The sequence below is a fragment of the Eulemur rufifrons genome, chromosome 7 (genome assembly GCF_041146395.1).
Source record: "Eulemur rufifrons isolate Redbay chromosome 7, OSU_ERuf_1, whole genome shotgun sequence".
NCBI classification, from domain to species: domain Eukaryota; kingdom Metazoa; phylum Chordata; class Mammalia; order Primates; family Lemuridae; genus Eulemur; species Eulemur rufifrons.
In genome coordinates this window covers 25,226,563-25,252,507 of record NC_090989.1, presented here as the reverse complement: position 1 = coordinate 25,252,507, position 25,945 = coordinate 25,226,563, and the positions used below count along the sequence as shown (strand labels likewise).

General features: G+C 34.1%; 1 protein-coding gene across 2 annotated transcripts in view; it reads right to left on the bottom strand.

Moving 5' to 3' along the window:
- Positions 1-3,334: 3,334 nt before the first annotated feature.
- Positions 3,335-25,945, bottom strand: part of C7H21orf91 (chromosome 7 C21orf91 homolog) — a 28,874-nt gene continuing 6,263 nt past the window's right edge. The window contains exons 3-5 of one of the 2 annotated variants that reach the window (XM_069472433.1): positions 6,515-7,051; positions 5,083-5,145; positions 3,335-3,719 (exon numbers count right to left, since the gene is read on the bottom strand). In XM_069472433.1, the coding sequence (XP_069328534.1) occupies positions 3,553-3,719; positions 5,083-5,145; positions 6,515-7,051 (767 nt within the window). In that variant the 3' untranslated portion in view covers positions 3,335-3,552. The remainder of the gene's footprint in view (positions 3,720-5,082; positions 5,146-6,514; positions 7,052-25,945) is intronic. The other variant, XM_069472434.1, reaches the window with a different exon arrangement.

Sequence of the window (25,945 nt, the reverse complement as noted above, 5' to 3'; positions counted from 1 at the left end):
AATATTCAAATATCTTACTTTAGTATAAACAACAACATCTGTCAGTAAATGCACTGGCATAAATCAGAAAAAAATGACACTACAAGAACTTTACACTGTACCATTTAAAGCTTTCATGTACATGTAACCTACTTTTATGGTCACTAACCTGAACCTCCTAATAAGCTACACAAATAACTTATTCTTTAAAAAAATTCCTACGTAAGTTTAGAGCATATACATTTTGTATTACACTTTACATTTTACAATGTTAATAATGAAAGCAGATTCTTTCCAAACAAAACAGAATAGTATCAAAACTGGTAAACATTAAAACATAAACAGATCCAAAAAAACTTACTTTAAAAACTAACAAAAATTTACTGACAAGCCTCAACAGTGTAAACACTAAGGTAAAAAATATATATACAAAAAATAAAGCACTTTAAACCATTTTCAGTGGCAAAGAACATGGCAAAATGGAAAACTGAGAAATCTCAAGATCCTGTCAAGATGCCAATAAAATAGAATATACTTTGATTATATTTCTGAAATCACTTTCTACCATGAACTTGACATTTTAAAAATAATTCTTAAATGTATATAAAAATGGGCACTCTGTGGTGAAATGAACATATATTTTGAAAAACTAAGAAAATCTCTGCTCCAACATTGTGCATAGGAAACTACATAATGGAACAACATAATGGAATAAAACACTATTCTGCAGCCTGAATCATCAATTATTGGTGTCTCAAGTGCATGCCTTTTAAAAAAGGCTAATTTAGATATTAAATCTAGGAGCAAAGGATAAGATGATAATCTCAAAGTCAACAATTGATTTTTAGCTTAATTATAAGGCTGAATGGATTTTAAAAACTTCAATCTTTAAAGAGAACAGTCTTGTGTAGTCAAAATGCTTTTGACTTTTGATTTTTTAAACTCAATTTAAATTGTCTAATTGTGAAATCTAATGTGAAAAATATTAGTCTTATTTCACTCCTCTTAATCATATAAGCTCTGAAAATGTCAGTAATTGCAGACTGGCAGTCTGCTTTTGTTTTTTTCATTTTTGCGACTCAATCGGTATATGAGATTTTCTTCTAAACTCCCTCAAAAATTAACAACTGTACAGAACAGCCAAGTACTAAGACCAGTATTTGTGGTATTTCATGTTCTCTCAAGTTAGAACTGAACTCTGTCCCTGATTCTTATTTTTGCATACACAATAACTGCACATTCAATCAAGACAACCATTAATAACATAGGAATTTATAAGTTTACCAAATATTTGGATTAAACCACTGTGCAAAATACTTCAAGAAAAAACATTTTTTTTAATAGAGATTCATCCAAATAAAGTACTAGTGTGAGTACCAGCACCTCAGATATTTTTAAAGAGCACCTTTCCTTTGAAGAGCTTAAGAAGAAATATCTGAAGGGAATAAATCAGAGTCTCCAGTTAAAACCTTAAGTATATGCACAATCCCATCAAATTGTTTCAAACTCATTAGTAAAGCTACATATTTGCCAGAAAACTCCTTAAGAGTTAAGCAAATACTTTCTTTGGATAACACTGTCATATTTGTGATTGCACCATATGGCTCGTACTCTGGAAATATGCTACTACTACTGACATCAAACGCAACACTTCCCAAACTTTTATGACTGTCACTAAGTCATCTAAACAAGTCCAAATGTGTGCAAGCACACTGGCTGGTAACATTCTTACTGATTATGCCAAAAAAAGAATAAAGTCAAGTTTGAAATGTGACCATAATAACTAAGCACTAAGATACTTACTGGCATAATCAGGAAATGTATTTATCCAACTTGTAAATTTGGATATCTTGATATTGCACACAATTTAAAGCTTATCAAAACTAAGGCAATGTATTCCTACTACCTGGATTTTAAATTCATTTTTGATAACTGAGAGAAACTGAAAGCATTTTTCAAAAGTGCCCTTCAAAAAGCAATTATGTTATACTTAAAAAAAAATATCAAGGGGATATCAGTTAATACCCTATGGCAAATTTAACACATTTTAGCACTACAAAACATTGTTTTCAACTAGACTTAAGTGTTTCTTTGCTTTGTCAAATACTGTTCAAGACTAACCCAAGCCAAGGTAGGCTGCCAAATTTAAGGCAAAAGTCATTCATATCTTTTTATGCGTGAAGCTGCCAAGTTACTGGGCTTTTCTGTAGATTCTTTCAAGCAAAGAATCTACCTCATAAATACATTCTAAATACCAGTTGAAAACAGAATTCAGAACCCATTTTAATTCTTCATTGGTTGTAGTGTTTACCATAATACATTATTAAAACTTAATCTAGCTTTTGAGACAATCTGTTAAAAATTCTTTGGAAACATCCTAAGCAACTTATAAGAATATACTTTTAAACAAGGGCTCTTTTTTTTTTAATTAGGAATTTTGCTTTTCTTCTGTCAAGCAATCTTTTCTTTCTTTTTAGATTCTAAAGTTTAGAAAAATATCTCACAATGCTTTCTTTGAGCACAGTATCAATGATGGTGATAACAATTTGGACAGTTTAAGTATTCTTGAATTTTTACCCCAAGTAGCACACAGAATAATTTTAATTTTTTTCAAAGATAGAACAATCTCACAGCACATTCAATTTGAAGATTGCTATTATATTTGACTTGAAAGTGAGCCTTGACTTATTCTGTCCAAATGCTAACACATCAAAGTCATTAAAATGAAACTAATAATGAAGTAGAAGAGGTTTTCCTTTCTATGGAGACAAGTTGACATACAAAAACTAGATTAGCCTTTTCTTCCTGAACTAACTTAGAACTGCTTTTGTTAGAAAAAAATAATGTATTTTATTTACTTGGATACTTGCTTTAAAAAGTTATTAATTCCTCTTTCCTAAGAGTTAGTTATTAGAAGTTAAAACAATTCAACTAAATAGATTTCTACTCCAAAATACATTTATCTTTGGAAAGCAAAACAATAGTTGTAAAAACACTGTATTAAGAGAATAAAATGAAGTGACCTGAAATATGGGTGAATATATTCACACATGAAAGTGTAAATATACAGAGCCATTCAAATACATATTTAGAAAGAGAATGGCAAAGTACCTAAAATAGCATTTTATATATAAAATTTTTATATTAAAATATTGCTCATAATAAGATGTGATATTATGAATTCCATTTCCCTCTTAAAAATTATCTTTAGTAGTTTAGAATAATCTAAGGAATCTGTTAATCTTCTGTAATTTTGATAGGTAAATTACATTAAAATATGTTTAATAAAATCACACTGTAACATTATATTTAAGTAGTCACATGTGATAAAAGTTAGGGAGGGGCATCTAGTAATTATGGGGAAAAGGATTCCCAAAATGAAACAAAATGATTAACCCTAGAAGACTAGAGTATAATGATCTGCTTTATTTGACAAAGATGTTAGATACTGCCTGATATGCTCTGCAAATATAATGACCATAAAAAATGGACCATAACCTTCTTCAAACTTCTTCAAAGTCTGCATGCCTGGCAGACCAATGAAGGGAAGGGCATATGAAGTATAAGTTTAGTTCAGTTGTTCATAGGTAGGTGTGACTTCATTCCTGTTCGCCCCACTTGCAGACATGGTAACTTGGAATAGTTCTTGAGAAGTTGTTCGATGGCAACATGGCGGACATGGAGCTCTGAGGCCAAAGAATCTTTTTCTTGTACTTGGTGTGTTAACTCTTCAAAAACTTCTGTAAAGATTTAAAAAACAGTTTCATTTTAGCACACAGAAAGAGAATGCTATGATTTGTATTTCAAGTACTCTAATTTCAAAGAATGCATTGGGCAAATTTTCACAATAAAACCGATTTGACACCAAAGAAATGGTTGTGTTTTCTACAAACTCTATCAGTTCTGATTATCCACCAGAAGTCTGTATACTTTACACAGCCAATTAGAATACTGTATCCCTCTTCAGTGAAACTTAAGAATCATAAGCAAGGACTACAGAGATGCATAGCAGAAATGGTAGTTACCACTACAGCTGAGCCACTTTTCTCAATTAGAATCTATAAATAGGTTCAATCAATATTTAATAAAATTTGTGGATAAGTGCTATGAGTATCCAGGTCTGGAAATCCCTCTAAGAGGCTTTGGAATCAGGCTGCCAGGATTTTTGAATCCTTGCTCCTACTCTTATGTGCCTTAGGCAAGCAACCTGAACTTGTTCTTTCAATTTCCTTTTACGTACAACATTGATAATGATAGTCAAACACTTCACAGGGTTACTGTAAGGATTAAATGAGATATACTTGTAAAGTACATAGAATAAATACTTGATATATGTAAGTTGCTATTACTAATATTATTCTGAGAGGCTGTGTGGTCAAGACAGACCACTAGCTTTGGAGTTAAAAAGACAGGGGTAAAAATCCTTGATCTGCTTCTAGCTGGATGCATGATCTTTGTAAGCAACTTAAATGTCTCTGAAGTGTGTAATTTCCTTACCTAAATGGGAATATGTTGTAAAAAAATAAAATAAAAGTATATAATTGGGGAATTTGAACATTAACTATTAGTGTTGATGTTTTAAGGATTTATTAGCTTTTTTAAAGATTGTGATTGTTTTTATAGTTATTTTTTAGAGAAAATATGGAAATATCTATGGACAAAATAATATATCATCTGAGATTTGTTTCAAAATAATCCATGTTGGAGATGGGAGTAGGCTGAGGGGAATGGATGCAAGTAGAAATGAAGAAAAATTAGCTATGCTTTTGATAACAGTTGGAGCTGGTGAAGACAGCTCCAGGGGTTCACTGTATCAGTCACTACTTTGGTATATGTTTGAAATCGTTCATAAAGAAAAAAACAGGCCTAATACCTTAAAGAGTTATTAGGGAGCACCTGGCACAATAGTAGGCAGTCAATAAAATGTCAGTAAGAGGTATAGATTAAGTTCTTTCTTCTTGCTTTTGCTCTGAAAACTCTTAACAGGTTCAAATATCTCATTTCCAAATTTAAATGGAGACAAAGCTAATGGTACTCTATATCACAGGTGGTTTTTCTATATTGAAATGTTCACGCACAAAAAAAGTTGAGACTGATTCTTACCCTGGATTTGCTGTAGGAGCTTTGTATTCAGTTGCTCTACTTCACCAAGAGTCATTGAATTCACTGAAACATGAAAATATATTCATTGTCACCACAACAATTTGGGAAAATAAGCTGCTTACATCACTAACACAATATCCTATTACAAAATTTGCACTTATCTGCCAATACAACACTCAGCAGTACTCCAGGATTCATCCATTAGCTCTCAGCTTGGAGCAGAAGTTTTCAAATCCTGACCACAACCCACAGTAAGAAACATATTTTACATCACTCCCAGTATACCACCACCCCCAAACTGAAACAAGTTTCACCAAAAAATACCTAGAAGCAGGTACGATGAATTCTGGTATCTCCTGTTGCAGTTCTTAAAAAGTGCTAGTCACTACTCATCAGGATGATTTTGATTAAGCATTATATAGTTTATGACCTGGAGTTTGAAAATCACTAAAGTAGTGTGGAAATAGTTTAAAAAATCAATTTATCTAGTTATACAACTTAAGATAACTTACATGTGGAATCAAGATGTATAAAAACATACTGAAACTAAAATCACATCATTTCAAGTCAATTAAAATTACCTCAGCTTCTGTGAGGTTTGTAGAAATAGATGCAGACAGAATGAGTCACGTTTTCTAACTTTAAAATAAATGTACTTATTACCTTTGGCCTTCAGTAAAATGTCAGATTTTTGCTTTTGAAATGTCATCCCCAATTAGTCTTGTAGGGATTAGCAACGTGACAATGTCTATTAGCCAATAGTCAAGGCTTTTCTAAACTATATGAATCTTGAATTTTCCAATTCACACTTTGCTGATGCCATTCAGTTTAATCATTTAAAATGGCAAAACAAAACTTGGGACTGCTGAACTTCAAATCTTAGGACATATTCAGGAGTATTCCAGAAAATGGAGGGTTTTAAGATATTTCATTATTGCTAAGGTGAACCTGTCAAATAATTTTTTTTTTTTTGAGACAGAGTCTCACTCTGTTGCCTGGGCTAGAGTGCCCTGGCGTCAGCCTAGCTCACAGCAACCTCAAACTCCTGGGCTCAAGCAATCCTCCTGCCTCAGCCTCCCGAATAGCTGGGACTACAGGCATGCGCCACCATGCCCGGCTAATTTTTTCTATATATATTTTTATATGTCCACATAATTTCTTTCTAGTTTTAGTAGAGATGGGGTCTCGTTCTTGCGCAGGCTGGTCTTGAACTCCTGAGTTCAAACGATACACCCGCCTCGGCCTCACAGAGTGCTAGGATTATAGGCGTGAGCCACCGTACCCGGCCTGAACCTGTCATTTAAATACTAGGCTTACTAAATCTATGATTCTACATCAAAATTCTTGACACATCACACACATATAAAAATGTTAAAAAAAAATAATACAAGCCAAACCATTCAACTTTTGCTTTTCCCCTCATTTTACTTACATTCCTCTCTGCTATAATGAGGATGCTGGGTCTGGACATCAGCCTGTGGACTAGAGATTGTCTCTTCTTTTTTTTGTGCCTGCTTGTGACTATGGGGCCATATTACACTGTTATGGCAAAAAGTGGCACCTGAATCTTGTAACATAGCAAGTCCAAAGTCTGTATTTTCCCTCTGCTCCAAAATTCTTTGTGTACAGTTTGAGATGCCACCTGTACTTCCATCTATCCATTTTGCAGAATACTTTGGTACTTGGGAGTCAAACTGTGGGAGTAATTTTTTATCTGGCTTATGCCTGAAATTAAACAGGTGATGCTGGGGGTTTTTAGAACATTCGGAATCTGAATCCAGATCCTTATTTTGTGCATACTGTACAATCCAGTTTATCTTCTTACTCAAAATGGTTTTAACTTCTTCATAAGTACTTTTTGAAAGCTTAGATCGAGGACAATCCTGGTTTGCAATTAAATGGTATTTTTCAAAGCAGTCTTTATGGCCCCTTAATGATCTGGTGTGCAAGAGATTAGATTTTGGTACCCCTATAATAAAAAAAGAGAAACAAGACTTGAGAACATTTTTTTTTTTTGTAAGTTGCTTTACGAACACACAAATCTTAGTAAAACAGAGTCCCTGATAATTTGTAAATTAGAAGAAAAATGCTAAAGAATATTAGTATTAACATAAAATGTGGCCTAATAATTTGTTTCAATTTAATTATGTATTCAGCAATATTAAATTCTTATGACTACCAAAGCCTAAGAACTTAATGATTCAATTTTAACCTTAGTCCAGACACATGTTATTGCACACAATATAAATAAGTGCTACTGAACCCAGCCATTTACCTCTACAGACTCTTGGCCTTTACATTACTGTGCTTTCTCCACTAATCATCCTAGAGTACACACTTGCAAAAATTTCTATCATAAGGTTCAGTAACAGAAATGCTCAACAAGTTTTTATTTTCTAACAAAAACACAGCAAATCACATTCTTACATTGTTAGTTATGTTTTTACTGGAGAAAGATAAACCAGAACTAGAAAAACACACATTAATAAAAGCCTTGAAAAGTCAATGAACTGTTTAGATTTATGTTTTAAGAAAATGAAAGCATCTAATGTTTTCCACATTTCCATTTTATAGACTTACTAAAGCTTTACCAAGACAATTTTATCTTCTAGAAGAAATGCATTACACACAATTATTTTTCATATAGCAGTAAATTTGATCTGCCAAGATACAACAGCCAGTATAATTCAACTCACAAATATTCATTACATATCATAAATAATGGAAATATTCATATTATACTTTTATTTCCCCAACTTCCTAGCTTAAATATGCTATGTTAATTGTTTTTTAAAATATAGAATATATTTTCAAATATATATCAAAATGTAGAATACATTCGTACGTTTTCCTAAGTCCAAGCCATATTATTGAGAAGTCAAACAGCAGTGCTTTTATACTGCAGGTGAATCAGGGATGTGGAGCTGGAAATTAATGCCTGCCAGAACTAATCAGTGTAAATCTGCTTAGCTTTTTAAATGGAGTAAGTGGAGAGCCACTCAGATGCTAGGTTTAAAAAAATGTTTTTAGCTGATACATCAGAAAAAAATACATTCTGTATTCATCCTTTGCTTTAAAAATGATAACAATTATTTTATTAACTGAACTACAAATTCTGGCTAACAGTAAGATAATGATGTATTTGTACTTTAGTTAGTGGTATATAATCATGTATTAATTTTGTTCTAAAAAGATATAATATCAGCCAATGGTGGGACTTGGTGAGTCCCAAGTTTTTTTTTTTTTTTTTTTTTTTTTGAGACAGAGTCTCACTTTGTTGCCTGGGCTAGAGTGCAGTGGTGTCATCATTGCTCACTGCAACCTCAAACTCCTGGGCTCACGCAATCCTCCTGCCTCAGCCTCTCGAGTAGCTGGGACTACAGGTGTGTGCCACCAGACTGGCTGATTAAAAAAAAAATTTTGGTAGAGACAGGGTCTCCCTGTGTTGCTCAGGGTGATCTTGAACTCCTAGATTCAAGCGATGCTCGCACCTTGGCCTTTCAAAGTGCTAGGATTACAGGTGTAAGCCACTGTGCCTGGCCATAAAGCCAAGTGTTAAATTGCTTACCAGTTCTCTCAAAAGTTACTGTAAGCTATGTGAGCACACTCCAGAACACCAACATTAGTAGCATATGTGAACAACTGCTCTCGTGAGGTAGACTCAAATATCTCAGCCTTGTTTCTTCCACTGAGCATCAAAATTGTTTGAAACTTAAACAGAATTTCATACAGATTTATCACTTTGCTCCTTGTACTGCAATTGTATGTATGTATGTATCTCTACCAGTTATTGTCTGATTAGGTCAAATTTCTAGCAACACTAAAATACTTAAATTTAAAATCTCAAAGCTTTATTTGATAACAAAGTGTACGTATCCAAAACTGGGTAAATTAACATAAAAATGAAGTTCACAAGCCTTGATTATTAAAATAAAAATATTAAAGTTTTGTTATTACATATGTTTTACATCATTAACAAGATCAAACGGTAGTTATTACAAGTTATACATCAAATAAAAAATAGTTCCATTTTGCTGTTTGATTCCCATGTTTACTTCTCTGGAAAACAGATGTAGGCAGAGAGAATTTGAAATTTTCTTACTTTACTAACAAAATTTTATTAAAGAGCCTCCCTTACTCTCTGCAGATGTTTTTAGGTCTCGTTGGCAACAGATGGCTAATCTCTCAAAACAGTCAATGGTCTCACTCTCAGTCCACTGCTATAGCTCTAATATATGTAGCAATGATTTAGTTGAATATAGTAAATTATAAATTTCTCTTTCAGTTTATATGAAAGAAAATTCTTCAGCATATAAAAAAGATTCTAAATAGGCAATAGAACGTAGTTAACACTATTAATTTTGGGGGGTTTTATAGTATTCATATATTAATAGAAACTTCAGAATTTATATTATGATAAAAAAGTAATTACATTATAGTAAACTAATTTCCTGATGTACTCCAGAGGTTCAACAACACGTCAATAAAAGATATCTAAGAATAATGTGGATTTTTAAAGTTGAATAATTTTTATCCAGTGTTTCTTCTTAATGATTTGTGTAAAATAACTTTTCCTTCTCCAGAAATAATTTCTCTTAACCTGTACTTTAATCCCCAAACCAGTAATAGGAACCAAGATAAGCACAAGATTATTTAAGTAATCTTCTGAAATGAAGAGCAAATCATAGAACTACAATGGTCAATTTACTGTAAAAATACGTAACTGTAAAATAAATTTCAAATTCTTTCAGACATTCAGGAGAAAAATCCCCTATAAATATGAGATGAAAAAAGTGTCATGGGCAAGAAGAGTTCTGAATATACATTTAGTACAGCTTTCTGTTGGACATTTCCACTTGGATGTCCCTATAGGCTCCTCAAAGTTAACTCTAATGAAACAAAACTGCTCTTCCTCCATTCTCCCTGCTGAGACCCCAAACCTGATCCTCTTTACTCGATCCTCTTACTGAGTCTGGCCTCACCAACTGTTCAGGAAGAAACCCGAGTGTCCTCGAGAGCTCCTTTCTCCCCCCTAGTCCCAGATATTTTGCTACCCATTTTAATAGATTTATCCCCCCCATAGAATCTAGCATTTACTACATCTGGAATCCTTCTGCTTCACTCTATTACCACTCCCACTACAAATCTGGGTCATAATCATCATCTCCTGTCTATTTCTCATTTCTTCTAAGAAGCCTTCTCTAACCAATGTATCTGGGTTAATATATCACACCAGATTTTACAATTGCCTCTTTACTGGTCTGTATCTCTCAAGAGAATGCAAGTTCTGTGAAAAAAAAGACCTTATCTATTTTACTCACACGCGTCCTCAGTGTATAGTGCCTGACACATAGCTGGTACTCAAGAAAAAGAAGTTCATAAAAGAAATTTAAAGCTATCTTTAAAAAAAACCCCAAAATGTACCAGTTATCGCTTGAGGCCTACTGAAATGCAGTTTTGCCCATCCTAGCAAGGGAACTAGGATGTGCTGTTCTGCCAGGCTGCTCAGAGGATAATTAAAGGCATCTTTTGGTGAAATTACTCCTATATTTTGTCTAATGGGCAATTAGTCTAAAGAACTGATGAGGAGCACTGAGAGAGAAATGGCATTCCTATGACATCATTCAATCTGCCAAGGAAAATTATAAATTTCTACTCAATTATATATTTTTAAAATAGAAATTGACAGATAGTAAATACACAAGAAGGCTGTTTTATGTAAACTGTAGCTCATTCATCTAGATCTGTACCTCTAATTTCCTTAACTAGGTCTGTTATAATAAAATTTAATAACCTGAGTTTTAAAGTTCAATTTGACAATATTTGTTTTATAAATATACTTCATGTAGTAGCAGAGAAAACAAAAAATTCAAAATATAATATACTGCTTCATGTACTTGAACAAAATTACTTTTTAATCTAGAAGAAAATGTGAGTAGCTCCCTTAATTTGTATCAGCAATATACATATCATTTTATACTCTTGAAGTGGTTTTGTTTTTTCCACCTCATCAGTTCAAATTAATATAGGAGAAAGAACCATTGCTATTATCAGAGATCCCAGTGAGTTTCTCAACTGACTTTTCAGTTTTAATTGCATTTACACGTGTAAACAGCTCTGAGCACTAATTTGTTTCCTGCACAGCTTTTGAAAGGGAATGAGTCTAAATGCAATTAAATTAGTTGATACTTTTGAAGGAGCTGATTTATAAGGGTTTCTCAATCAGTTCAACAAAGATTGCACTACAATTTCCTTGCTATAAAAATTTTGAATGCCAGTATAATTGACATCCTGTTAAGAAAACATATTTAAAACATACTTCAAAGATGTCCATGTCACCTTTTTTGGTCATAAGGTCATTATTATTAGAAAACCAAGACCTTAATTGGTGACTATAATTGTTAATTTAATTTTGTTTTTTAAAAGTATGAGTTTCTTTTGGATACAGGCTATTTGGCAATTTTTATAAACTGTATGAACAGTGGTATTTCAAAAAGTTAAGCTGTTCCTATTGAATAGTTTTCTTTTATTTTTTCCTACTTTTATCCCTGATATTTATACCATTCTTCTATGTACTTTAAAACTCTCCCCCTAACCCATCTGGCATGCTCTCCACACTTCTATTCTTTAACTTCCTCTTTAGGATAAATTTTCTTTAAGAAAACTTGGTTAAACCCATAAAAGAGTAAAATCTAATCAAATGTAGATGTTTATCTCTAGCTACCACTGTGACCCCTTTATTTATTGAGGCAGGGGTCTTGCACTTCTGGGCTCAAGCCTCCTCCCACCTGAGGCTCCTGAGTAGCTGGGATTACAAGTGTGTGCCACTGCTCCCAGCTTGTCACCCTTTTAAAATAAGGGTATTTCTAAGATTATATTTAATTTGCCTATCATAGTAACACAATTTTTTTCCTAACAAAGATGACACTCCAAATGGCACTTAAAAAAAAGCCACAAATACCAAAACACCTAAGTTCTACTACAATCCCATCTCTGCTTTTACCCCTAGCCTTCTGAAGAAGACCTTATTTATGACTTGGTGGCAAGCTAAGCAATCTTTTCCTGATGATTCACCAGCTGGTCCTGTCAAACAACGCTGTCTCTCAGCTACACTGATGCTGCATGGCTTTATACTTCACACATTCTTGAATCATATCATCTGTCTGCCTCACGCATGTTTAGTCACTGTCAATTAGACAAAACTTTATTTTGAATTTCATTACATATTGCATTTCCTAATAAAAGAAATGGCTTTATATGATGCTCCATAGGGAGAGCAAATTTAATATCATCAGTAGTTGGATGTAAACTTGTAATATGAACCATCACATCAGTAGGAGACTGGAAAGAGAGCAGGCACCTCAACTTTTACCTCAAACTTAGAGCAGAATCAGAGATCTGGCAGTATGGGTTTTCCAAATGGTGAGTTTGTATGCTCTTTCTTAATGTTTAAATAAGGCAAAAAAATTAAGTTATGATTCAAGTTCCAGGTTAACATACTGTGAAAAATTTATAAGCATATTGCCTTCAAATATGACAAACATTTGTGTAAGAATTCATGCAGTATTGCTTCAAAATCTTTTTCAAGGAGGCTCATATTTTTCCTAGCTTAAATAATTTTCAAAGATTTAAGATATTTTTCTTTTTGTGATGATTTTATCTTGGTTGCTAGGAAAGGGAGTATAAATACCTGCATATGTATGTGTTGCCCATATTAAACAATAGTAATCTTTTGCTTCTTTAAGCAAGTATTAACTATAAAAATGGGAGGACAGCCAAACTCTATCAGGAAAGATTGAAAAGACTGAAATGTCACTTATTTGTTTCTGAGGAGCAGATAAACCATTCCTGATAAAAGGAAAAGCCCTGTAACTAGAGGTGGCACACACATAGACTGAAGGCTAGATCTGTAACACAGACAGTGTTGTTTGGCCTACAAATGTTTCAAAGAGAGGAAAAAATTAGATACACATACAATTTTCAATTTCTTGGTTTCTCTTTAAAACAAAATCAGAGGATCTGGCAGCAACAGGCTAATACATAGAGCATGTACTTTTCAATTCACAACAGTTCTTATCATTCCCTTAATGAATACACATGTACTTGTGACCTCCCAGGCTCCAAAGCCATGTCAGGTCACCTGTACTAAGACTGTGCATTGACAAAGGTCTGGATTGCTGCAGTGTAAATACTGCTTGCCCCAGTCATGCTTTGACACCCAATTCAACTAGACTACTATGCGTTTGATGAGTAAGCAGTACCAAGCCGTGATTCAAGAAGAGTTATTACCATTATATCTATTGTCAATCACTGCCACTTAGTGAGAAGATGCTAAGACTGTCTATCCTGTCATGCAACTAAGATGGGACATTAGACTAAAGGTGAGAAGGCAAGGATGGAGAGTTGGAATATTTGCTTCATTCCCACACCCACAATAGGACAGGCTTCTGCCTCTTAGAAATTATCAGTTATCCTATGTGCCTTAGAAATTACTGGTGATAAAGAGTGCCTCATTCCCTTCCCCTTGTGTCTTTAGCTAGCTCAGGAGCCACTTCAAAGACTAAACAGAGTCTGCCATGTTCAAGTACTCAACATACTGTTTAAAAATAAAAGGTAATTGCTTATCTCTGCATTGGTAGCAGATGGAATTACTGGCAACCACACTAAGCCAATACACAGATGGGTTCACCAACTTGTTTTTCCACATTTTGAGAATTACTGCCCTAAAGAAAGATATATCAACAGGTGGTCTTTAGAAAGCAGATTTCAGCTTAGAGATGTTTATGCCATTTTAAAGTTTTGTATGTGCTAAGAATTTAGCAGTTAATCAAAGCAGCTTAATCCAATAAATGAATTATAAGAGCAAATTTCAGTGAGCTAAAAGTTCAGAAAGATAATATTAAAACATAAACTCAATCTCAACCAAGAAAGCCAAAGCAGAACTGAGATCTTGTATTGATAGCACATGTACATTGCAATTACTTGTCAAAAAGAAAACCTCTCTTAGTGCATTCTACTTTTTTATTCTAACAGTTGGAAGTTGGGGAAACACACCTACATAACCAACTGTTTATTACTAAAAGGGTACAAAAAATAACAATCCACACTCAATTCTACTGCCTAATTTAGCTACCTGTTTTTTTTTAATAGCAATGTTCAATAGAACTTTCTGTGACGACAAACATGTTTTATATCTGAGCTTCCAATACAGTGGCTATTCAGCATTTGAAATGCAGCTACTGTGACTCAGGAACTAACATTTTTAATTTAGTTTTAATTAATTTTAATTTAAATGACCACTTTATGGCTAGTCTACTGAATTGGACAGGGCAGCTTGTCCATAGGTAACTGATTAAGCAAAAAGGTACTTGGAAAAAGAACATGGATAGACACCATCACCATTTCTTGTGAAACCTTACTGATGTATAAATATAGGATATAAAAAGCTAAATTTGTTTTTCTGATACATTAAAATATATCAAATTTAGACTATAAATTTTAAGTGGCACAACTAAAGTTATATTAATATTATAAAAAGTTTTAAGCCAATAATTCAATTGACCCAAATAACCCTCTACTTGTTACATTTTTCCCCTAAAGGACTTTAATTGAATGTACTGACATTTATTGTAAAAAAATTTTTGTGCATGAAGTTGTCATAACAGACTCCTAAAAAGCTACTCAAATTAAATATGATTGAGTTAATAGCTTTAAAAATCCACTTGCATGAGACATATGAAGACATCAACTTGCAGGAAAAACAACAAAACTTTCCTAATGACAGACGAGATTAAAAAGATAAATGTTACCAAAAAAAAAAAAAAAGACAGCCTGAAAAAAATGCCTTCATAATAATAACCATAATATTATCATAATAATAATAATAATGGGACACACCATTATGACAAGCAAATTAAGGGTTCGAAAACAAGAAATGTGATAACTCCATTTCTTGGCCCTTCATGTCCTGAATTGCCAATCTGCCCAGTTTAGGTTCTGACTTAGAAACTAATCTCTTTTCTTACAAATAATAAAAATAAAATGAAAAGCTGACCTGCAATTATAACCCATCAGTTCTGCAACTCAACTTCTCTGTATATATTTAAATCACTGTTTCTGAAATTCTAGTTAACTATTTCTTAAATTTTTTTTACAGCATCTAATAGAGATATACTAGCTAGTGAATTTGAGACATTTATAATTCAATTACTACTGTAGGTAGTAGATGGTAAAAATGAAGGCTGATTTGAGAAACAATCACCAACCATCTGATAAGAAAACTAAAGCTAAAACTAGAAAAAGCAATACTTGATGAATTATATGGCAAAATGCTAAAACAGATATAAGAAATTATAGTTCAAACTAATGTGGACTATTAATACATAAATGTAGTATTATACCAACACACATTCTAGCCGATCTATTCTTCAATCACATTTCTACAAGCGTTTTTTTAAAAATGATGCTACTACACACAGAGACAAAGATAGGAAGCTACTGTCAGGGAAACAACATACTAACTAATACCCAGGAGCCTAAATTCTATCTCACGTTGAGGTTTGTTAATATCCTTAAATACTGTGACTATTTGTCATAATTGCATCATAGAAATTTTAGAGTAAAAGAACTCTGATCTAAACAAAGAGGTTAGAGAACTAAGGTACAATAAAATTTTTCCATAATGAAATACAGTTTTCTAAATGACGGATTGCTGGGATAACATGGCATCAACTCAGTAGTAATGGAAGACATGAAAACAAATGATAGGACTGCAAATTGGGACATGCCTTTGACCCACAGTCAACCTCTGTGAATTTAAGCTACATGCAATGGGAATTTAATCAGACAAGCAAAAAAGATGAATGTATAGGAACACTTTCGTGCTGGTAAATTGGAAGCTAAACGTTCACTGATGTGATACTGGTTAAACAAATTATGGTACAACAAGATGCAACCTTAAAAAACACTGATGTGGTTAAAGTTTTACCTACCAATGTGAAAAAGATGTTCCTAGTACATTAAGTGAAAAGGCTGGTTATTAAATGGTGTATTCAGCTTGATTGCATTTTTTTAAACACAAATGTTTAACCGAAAAATGTTTTAAAAACATTTTTACCCCGTCCCCACATGCTCTATTGCAGAAAACTTATAAAACCAACCAAAAATATTAAGAAATTATTAGAAAATAGGTGGGATTATGAATCTTAATAATCGTTTTGCTTCCTGTATTTTGATTTTCTTATAATAGGTATAGCTTGCTTTTTCAGTGAAAAAAAAAGGAAACTATTAGGAAAAACAAAATCTTTTATAATTTTAAGTAGTGAAAATTTAAAACCTTAAAAAAATGCCTGTGAAGAAATGCATTTCGGTTTGGGAAAGAACATAGAGTTCTTGAGTCCAAGACAAATTAGACTTTAGGTATTGTACTGTATGTTCCAATGAATCAAGTGAAACTAAGAAGATTAGGATACTAAAATGGTAAAAGATACACATTCCTAAAACATCCTAAAATTCTAAATATTTTTTAGATTATGAGAATTCTCTTAGGCTAACAATGTATCTAGCAATTTCAAGTATTTAACACTCAAATGAGAGCAGCCTTCCCCCAACCCCCAGTAAAATAACAACCACAGTGGAGTTTTATTTTATTGGAGACCCAAAGATTGCAAAAGCAGTGGGGGAAATATGTAGATAAGTGAACAAAATCCCCACCATTTGGTTAAAGAAAAACAAAACCAAAAAAAAAAACCAACTGTGGTGAAAGGATTTGCTGGGCAGCTACCGTATGAAGAAATGAGGGAAGTTAGAACAGAAAACCTACTGAAACCACATCACAGGTCAACTCAGGATAAAAATCAAACCTCCTCAATGTACACAGAATATTAACTTATTTTGTTAATGAAGACACTATTTAACATACAAACCAATCATAACAATACCTTTAGTAGTATTTCATCTTTTCAGATGAGATAAAAACAAAACCCTTCTATATTTCAATTTAAATTAATACTAACATTAGTATCACATACTGTATTTACCTATATTTCTTATATGGGGTTCCTAGATTCATCACCTTTTCTCATCCTCATAGCAGCCCTGTGACATAGGCAATGATGTTATTTATCATCCCCTCTCATTTAATACATGTACTCTCCAAGTTAGTCAGTTGCATACAAGGAGGAAGGAAAGCAAATAATGTTTAGGACACAGGGTACCAGATAATCAAAGGCATATAAGTGAGACAGAAAGAAAGGGAAGGAATGAGATGGGGACGGCATAACTGGCTGTAGATTGCCTTTGGAGAGGTAATAAAAGATAAAGGTGGCCAGTTAAGCAGGTACCTAGTAATGAAATGTCTTGCATGTCATGTTAGGAGTTAATTAACTCTAATAAAATGAGAAGGAACCACTGGAAGAAAATGAATGGCATGATCAGATTTGTATTTTAAAGACCCTCCAAAGGTACTGAGGAAGACGGGATGGGAGAGAGGAGTGTGGGGTAGGGATGGGGGAGAGGAGATTAAGTCTACCAAACGAATTACGTGGTTCTTGAAGGGACACAGATAAGGAATAATGGTCTGGACTTAGATATAGCAGAGGGAATGACAAGTAGAGAATAGATTGCAGACAATCAATAGGACTCAGACAGATTACATGACAAAGAGGGTAGGCAGGCGGGAAGTAGTGAGGGTGGCAGAGCTGAGGCTACCATACAGCCTCAAGCCTTTGCGATTGGAAAACCATCTCTGACAAGGCACACACCTTGAAAAGCAGAGCTTAGGCCACATTTCAGCCCTAACTCATCCCTGCACCCGTACAACTCTACATGGTAAATACTAAACAACCTGGTTCTTTGATCACCTGCATAGGAGCCAGCTGGAATTCTTGTTAAAATGCAAATTCCTAGACTTAACCCTAGACCTCTAGTGAATCATAATCTCTGAGAGATGGGGCCTGGAGTTCCATGTGAACCAATGACGAAGAAAATATAAAATAGGTATGTATATGGAAGTAAGGAGATACGTTTAATTCAAGAAACTTAAGTTCAAGACAAAGGAGATGTCTAGCAGGTTGGCTATAAGGGTGGAGAGCTTAGAAGAAAGATTTGTCCTGGCAATATGTTTGTGTAGTTCCAGCTTAAGCTTACTAGCTTATAGATGTATAGTTGAAGCCACGGCAGTGAAAAAAACACAGAAAGTGCAGTATAAGAAGAAAAAGACAGACAAAAACAGACGGACTTGTAGTAAGCAACGAACCTGGGAAGATGACAGAAAAGTGGACAGCAATAAGAGGCCGGAGCTACCTCATCACAGGAGCCAGGGAGTTGAGCATTTCAAGAAAGAGGGAAATGTTAAATGTCAGACTATGAAGTTGCAAGAACATGAAACTACTGCATTGATAGCTAGGTCGTCACTGGTGAAAGCAAAAGAGGCTTGCAAATTAAAAGAGGCTGAAGAATAGTGGGAGAGAGAGAAGAGGCTCCGAATGAACACTGCTCTTTCAAGAGCTATGTTTTAAGGGAAAGAGAGAAATGGTTTTCCTTGATTTTTTCTTTTCTTTTAACTATGGGAGATATGAACATTTCTGCTACTCTAATCTTGCTTTTGGCCAATCTGCCAGGTTACATAGAAGATAACTGTAGGCTGGCAAGCTGATGAGTCAGTAGAAAGTAAAACAAATGGAGGAGAGTGTAAATAGATGAATTAAGAAGAGTGGGAAGTGAAAAAGACAGAAGCTACAAGAAGCATGAAATTAAATTGTTCTATATTCAGTCTCAACAACTGAGAATTGTGAAATTTTTCATTTCTTTTCCAAGATACTTATGACATATTTATTCAATGCATTTGGCTAATAAATATGCCGGTAATTTAAAACTGATTTTTCTGGAGAACTTTCTGATATATTATGTGGGAATTATATTTTATCTTTACTGTGTTCATTCTACTTTATAGTAAAAATAGACCCAAAATGTTGATTGATCAGGATAAACTGAAAATAATCTGTTCAGTCAAATTAACATGTTCAAAAGTATGAAGATATTTTTAAATAAATAACAGAAATGTTCTCAGGGTAAAAATACTATTAACAAACAGTGTTAGTAAGGAAGGAGTAAGAATACAAAACTTTAAAATATTTTCCATTGTCCTATTAATAAATACTTAAAGATAGACATATAAAAGTATGAGCAAAAGAGTAATTCATGCTAATTTTGAACCACTACTCCCTAATAACACAACCAAATTTCTTCAACATATGGGCTCTATTTTTGGAATAGACTAGAAATTATCATTTATTACATTCATGGTAGATATTATTCTACCAGTCATTATGAGTTTAAGATAAATATTAAAAATGTCATTAAGTAATATTTATATAGCACTTTAAACTGGAAGGTACTTTTAATGTCTTATCTTCATAAAAGCAAATAATCCTATATTACCTTCCAATACACTATATATAACCTATTTAGTCTATTGTCTTTTCCCGCCTCTCATGTAAGCATCATGATGGCAGGGATTTATGTTTTTAACTGCCTTATCTCCAGATACTAGAACAACTTCTGACACGTAACAGTTGCTCAATTAATATTTATTGAACAAATGTGCTTAAAAGTTGCTATGAACTCAACAATACAGCTGTAATTCTGAGATTTAGATTGGTGGGTACACACAAATCATTATTTTGCCTGTTACACAGTTGAGACAGTAATAGCAGAGAGCTACCAGAAATAGATACCACTAGGTTAAAATTCTTTGTAAATAACAGATACTATTTCATTGTTAACACTGTAAGTCCAAACCTCAGTGTTTAATAGGTTTACCCCCCCTTATCAAATCCCTAACAAATGGCACACCAAATTAGATTAGAATTAAAAAAATTTTTAATGGATACGTAACAGTTATACATATTTATAAGGTACATGTGATGTTTTGATACAAGCATACAATGTATAATGATCAGATCAGAGTAAATAGTGTATCAATTACCTCAAACATTTATTATTTCATTGTGTAGAAGGGCACTTTATCAGGGTGAGGGGCATCAAAGTTTTTCCCACCAGTTTCTGGCTGGATTAGAATAATTTAAATCCACTCTAACTAAAACTATAGTTGATAACATTTTGGTAACTTCACAACTTTGCTCAGCTACTTTGATTTCAATCACTTACACATTTTTCATGTATTACCTTATTTGAAATTCATACTTAATGTTCCTTTCCTATATAATAATGTAGAGATTATAATAGACAGTAAAATAACCTTTTAACCTCTGAAGTACTATACAAATATAAAGTTATTTTGTCTTTATATTATATTCAGTAATAAATATTGGAAAATTTTAAATTTTATTTCTGAAGTGTCAGAGGAATAATATTTCTAAGTATGTCCTAAGTATCCTTAAAATGTTCTATTGATGTAGTCAAGTTTAATGTTCATATCTTCTAAAATTCAGAAACCAGAAAGCTCAACATAAACAACTCGTTTTCTACTCTCACTCTCTTGAAAATTGTCCCAGGCTCAGCTCTCGAGGCTGATAAGCATAAGGGAGATAGTGTGCAATTTCAGGATTGGTGCTGACATCTTCACTTGTGCTTGCACTGTCTGCTTCTACTCACTTATAATCCGATTCTCTCTCTTGAAAGAAAGATTAATCAGGATAAATACGCTAGTCTTCATTATTTGGATAGCTGGAAGGACAGAGAGCAGTGTTAGAACCACTGCTTCACTACCAGCTGCCATCTGCATGGTTCTTTAGCCAATGCAATCTACAGCTCAACTTCCTTACACCCTTGTAGGCAACGACCAGCAACAAGGCTGACTTATGTGTCCTCTCTCTGATTATCATGAATCCGAGACTTCTCAAAACTGTATTATCGTGGCAGATTATTGTTTAGATTACAATCTATATGGACAGTACACCATCCTACTTTCTTAGGTCATCAGGAATGAATATTTTTGGGTATTCCACAGAACTGTATTATCCTGGGTAGAAATTATTTTTAAAAATTAAGCATCTCTTGAGATCCGAAATTTGTTCCTTGCTTGAATAACATATTCACATTTGTGTAATTCATTTCCAACCTTGCCTAAAAGCTACTTAATAGCTCCTAAATTCTTAGGAGTTCATGTAATTATCTTTGGAAGTAGAAATGATTTACGCACTTGGGCTTTCTGAAATCAGAGACCCTGGGTTTGAACTTCTAAGCTGTGTGATTTTGGACTAGATATCCAGACTTTCTACTCACCTTCCTTATTCATCAAATTGGGGTAACATAGCACCTACCTCATACAGTTGTATTAAGAATAACAGAATAATTACCCTTTATTTCTGGGCAGCTGTTTTTTTCTTTAGCAACTCTCCAGTAACCGTGATTGTATCTTTTACTGAGAATGACAATTTTGACTTAAGTATTTAAAGATTTTCAATCTAGATTTGTTTCCATATATCTCACAAAACATTTAATCTTTGTCAGAATATCGAGATAAATGAACTATGATTTTGAACCAGAATGTCGTTTTTAAGTATTCTAAGAAATCTTTTTTATTTATAACTATGATGTTCTTATTATCTGGGTTATATATTCCGTTTACTTGTTTTCAACTTTTAAGTCACCAATTTAAAGAACATATTTTTATCACTGATTTAAAGGACACTCAGGATCATCACCATTAAGTATATACTACCCTATTGTGGTGTCTAGAAAGAGTTACGGTGTTGAGCCTAAGAAATATTGATTTATAGAAATGCCCCCTATGTTTTTAGAGACAGAAATGATTTCAGGAGTCTTGCAAGGCTTTGCCCTGAAGGAAAATGTAAACATGTTAGTTCGCATATCAAAAGCTTCCTCGCCTCAGGAGGCTGCGGGGTCTCAATGGTCAGTAGCAGCTGCTTTCCAACGTGATGCTGCAGTCTCAAGCCTGTGGTTCTCACCGGCTTTAAAAGACCAAGCAGGTCTTGCACGGAGCCACGGGATGGGGAGCTGATCAACAAAGTCAGGCCACTGGAGATGAGAGCTGATCAGAGATGAGACCTGATCAGTAAGATATGCTGCCCAAGCCGGAGCCCAGATGGAACCATGTGGTTAAAGTAAATACCATAAGGGACAGCTCAGGCTTGACTTCTGAAACCACTGTTCTAATACACAATAAACAGAGCCATGATGTCTCTGTTTTTGCTAAAGTGATAGCTTTATCTTAAAACTTAGAAGTTTGCCCTAAGAAGATTTTATAACTCATTGTTCACCTAGATAGAGTTAGTTAAGGGATCTGTAGAAGCCTTTTGAAAGACTTTGAACATAAACCGAACTACCTGTTATTATGTAAATCCTGTTATCCCTGGCAACCGAAACTCTGTATACTATAAATACCTGTGTGAAACTTCAGTCAGGGCTGCATCTCTAACGGGAAAGGGGTGTAACCCTCCGAGTACCCTCCTTATCTATCTTCATAAATCTGTTCTTTATAAACTATATTTTTGCCTCTGTGTATTATTTTTATTTCTGTTTCCTACTATTATTTCATCCTTTGCGACGACCCCTGTCTGAGAGACCCGAACTTTTGCTGGGAGTGTAGCTAACTCCCTGCATTACGGTGTGTAAAATGAATCTAGAAACTCCCATTCTAAAACACAGCCCTGTCAGTATTTGTTGTGTGTTTGGTGCAAAGTACTATGTTTTTTAACCTCCCAATTAAATAAGATAACCAAATATTACTGTATTAGTGATTATATTATATTTTTCTTTTGACTATGAGACAAAGCTCTTTTATTAGTAAGATTCATAAAAATTTTAATAGACTCCAGAAAGATCTCATGAAATTTTGTAAATGGGCAGAAAAGTAGAAGAGTTTCACTGTAGGCAAGTTTACAGGTAAACAAACATAAAGGGAGTTCTCTAAAGTCTCTTTTAGATTAATTAATTAATCAATCAAATAGTCATTTGTTATCCCTTGCCAGTCCTTGCACTATTGCTGATTATATACTAGTAAATAATATACTGGCATATATACTATACACTACTACCGGGGGTGGGGAACCTGCAGACTTGGGGCCACATGTGGATCTTCTGGATCCTTGAGTGTGGCCTTTTGACTGACTCCAAATTTTGCAGAACAAATCCTTTTAATAAAGGGATTTGTTCTGTGAAGTTTGAATTCAGTCAAGGGGCCACACATGTGGCCCTGGCAGGAGTTAATCCAGGTCCTTATAGAATTACATATGGGAGGGCACTACATTAAACATACAAGCAAATCACTACAGTATAAGTTGTAACAAGTACCATGAAGAAAAGAGCGCAATGAGGAAGAGAACATTGGGGGGGGGGCGGGTAGGGGTGGTGATAAGGAAAAAAATGAAGAGCAGGAAGGCTGCTTTGAGAAAAGCAACTTTTTAAGAATTTGCTCAGAGAGATTCTTTCTGGACCTATGCTGCAAGTGGTACTTTAGCTAGGCATGTAAGTCTTTACTTTCTCTACACTTCACTTCCAACCCCAATATTTTTGGTTGCAAGAGATTTTGGGGGTGGGGAAGATTCACTTATTTTTTCATTCTGAAATGAGATATGGGGTGGAAATAATGACAGTTTAGCTTTAGACATGCAGTTTGAGGTACTCATGGGCTGTATTAGTAAAGATGTCTAAATTTAGTCACATATATAAATGTACAGCTTGACGGGAAGAAGGAGGGGAGATCTGCTAGTTATTAGCATATACAAGGTCACGAAAAACCAAGGCAAGTAAGCATGGAAGGCCTAGGACAGAACATGCCAACATTATTTAGAAAAACAAACAAAAAAGGAAACTATTAAAGGAGAGTAAGACGAATCAGACACTGGAAAACCAATGAGTGAGCACCACTATCATGGAGGATGTGGTCTACAATGTAAACTTGGGAAAGGTCAAAGAAATGTTCATTTCCCACAGTAGTTACAGGCATCAGAGACCTGAACTGAAAGCCCTCTGTGTCTCTTACTATGGAACACGACTTTTGGACAACTTTGGTCTTAGTGTCTTTGTTTCACCACATACAAATGGAGACAATATCATTACTTATTTAGTCTTGATGGGAGGGCTCTAGAAATGTTAGCTACAATAAATGCTCAATCATACTTAATCAGTTCACAAAGTACAGGTTTCCAATCTTCCTGTTCATCTCTATAGGCATTTTAGCTACAGTCACTAAATGGAATGGAGTAAATATTAATCATTTCCTATTTACACATTAGATCGGCATACACCTCTAGCTAAATTGACAGAATAATATATGTAACTTGTCCAAGTTCACACATAAATAGGATTCAAATCTGGACAGTGTGGCTCTGAAGTGTGTGCCCCAACCTAGAGCTTTTATACCTCAATGGCACAGAATTAGAGACCTGTGCTCATTGTCATTATGCTTCAATTACTCTGCAGCTACATTCTAAGCATCAAAAGCAAACAAAAATCTGAGCTCCATTAGCTTATACTGCCAAATATTCTTGGATCAAACAGCAACAACTGGAGTTGAGCCTTTTGAATTAGATTCCAGCACAGTAATTTCAAGATTAAGAAGTAAAATACAAAGCTGTTCTTACTGGTAACATTAGGAAACCAGTATGACAGTATTAACTTAGGTATCTTGCCAAGGAAACCCAACTAGCACATTCAGGGTCAAAATTCAAGACTGGTCCATGTGTTTAATCATTGTAGCATTGGCAGATGAGTTCAGCTGTAGAAAATAAGTCTTCCATGTTAAGGTATTGAAGGTAGAATTACCATGTTAATTTATCACGAATAGAGGCTGGGAGAAGTAGAGAGGAGTTTTTCTAAGTTTATAATATATTAACTTGTTTAATCACACAAGCTTCTAACAGAATGAAAAAAATCTGGGACCTCTTTATGAGCAGTACTATTAATCGTTACATGTTATGTATTTAGATGGGTCAGAAACTTGAAAATTCTTACAGCTTTCTGGCAATGAATCCATGTGAGATCTGGTTACATGGCCATCCTCAGAATACAATCCCTTATTTTGCTACAATGCCTTCCAGTTCAAATACCAGGATTAGAAGATTCACCACAGCATTTCTCATTGGTCCTTGTAGCTCAAATAGTTTACTCGATGGAGTATAACCTTTAATTACTAAAATGGCCTCTCTCTGGACCATTTTGCTAGTTGCCTACTCACTATCCATTGTTCTTTTCTGTGTAAAATGCTGATTTTATTTGAAGCAGCTTCTTTTGAATATAAGTGCAGTGAAATGAACAGGAAATTGTTAGGTGGAACTTCAAGGAAAAACTCCTTTTAGACGCAGGAGATTGTTGACATGCACCACCTTCTGTCAGATGTACTTTCCTTTCTGTCTTGAAATAAGTAAGCAATAGCTGGAGTTCCAGCAGCCAGTCTGGCTTATGAGGTGACTATGAAGATGGAAACTATGTGCTAACAGAATAGAAAAGGTAGAATAGAAAAACAAAAGCAGCTTTATTTCACCATGATATTTAAAATTCCTGTTACATTCAGCCACACCTAATTTCTAACAGATAAATCTTTACAACCAAATTTGTGTATGATCTAAACTTTGACCTTACCCTAGACTTCAGAAAGTCTAACGATGTTAGAATTAGAAAGTATAACAAAATTAAGAGGGAGGGAAAGCTGGAAGTAACTAAAAAGAGGCCACCATAATTAGGACAGCGATAAAAATCAGGAACATGGCTCCTCATAGATGGATTGTTAGCTAACTCGCAAGTCTTTACCAGGTGGTTTTAGCCTAGCTTCAACTATATTTCTTTTAAAATGTTCTATAATTTAAATAAAACTTATCACCCATTTTCCACTCACCCATCCCTAGTCCTGTCCAAATGAGGTTTTACTATCAGAGCCATT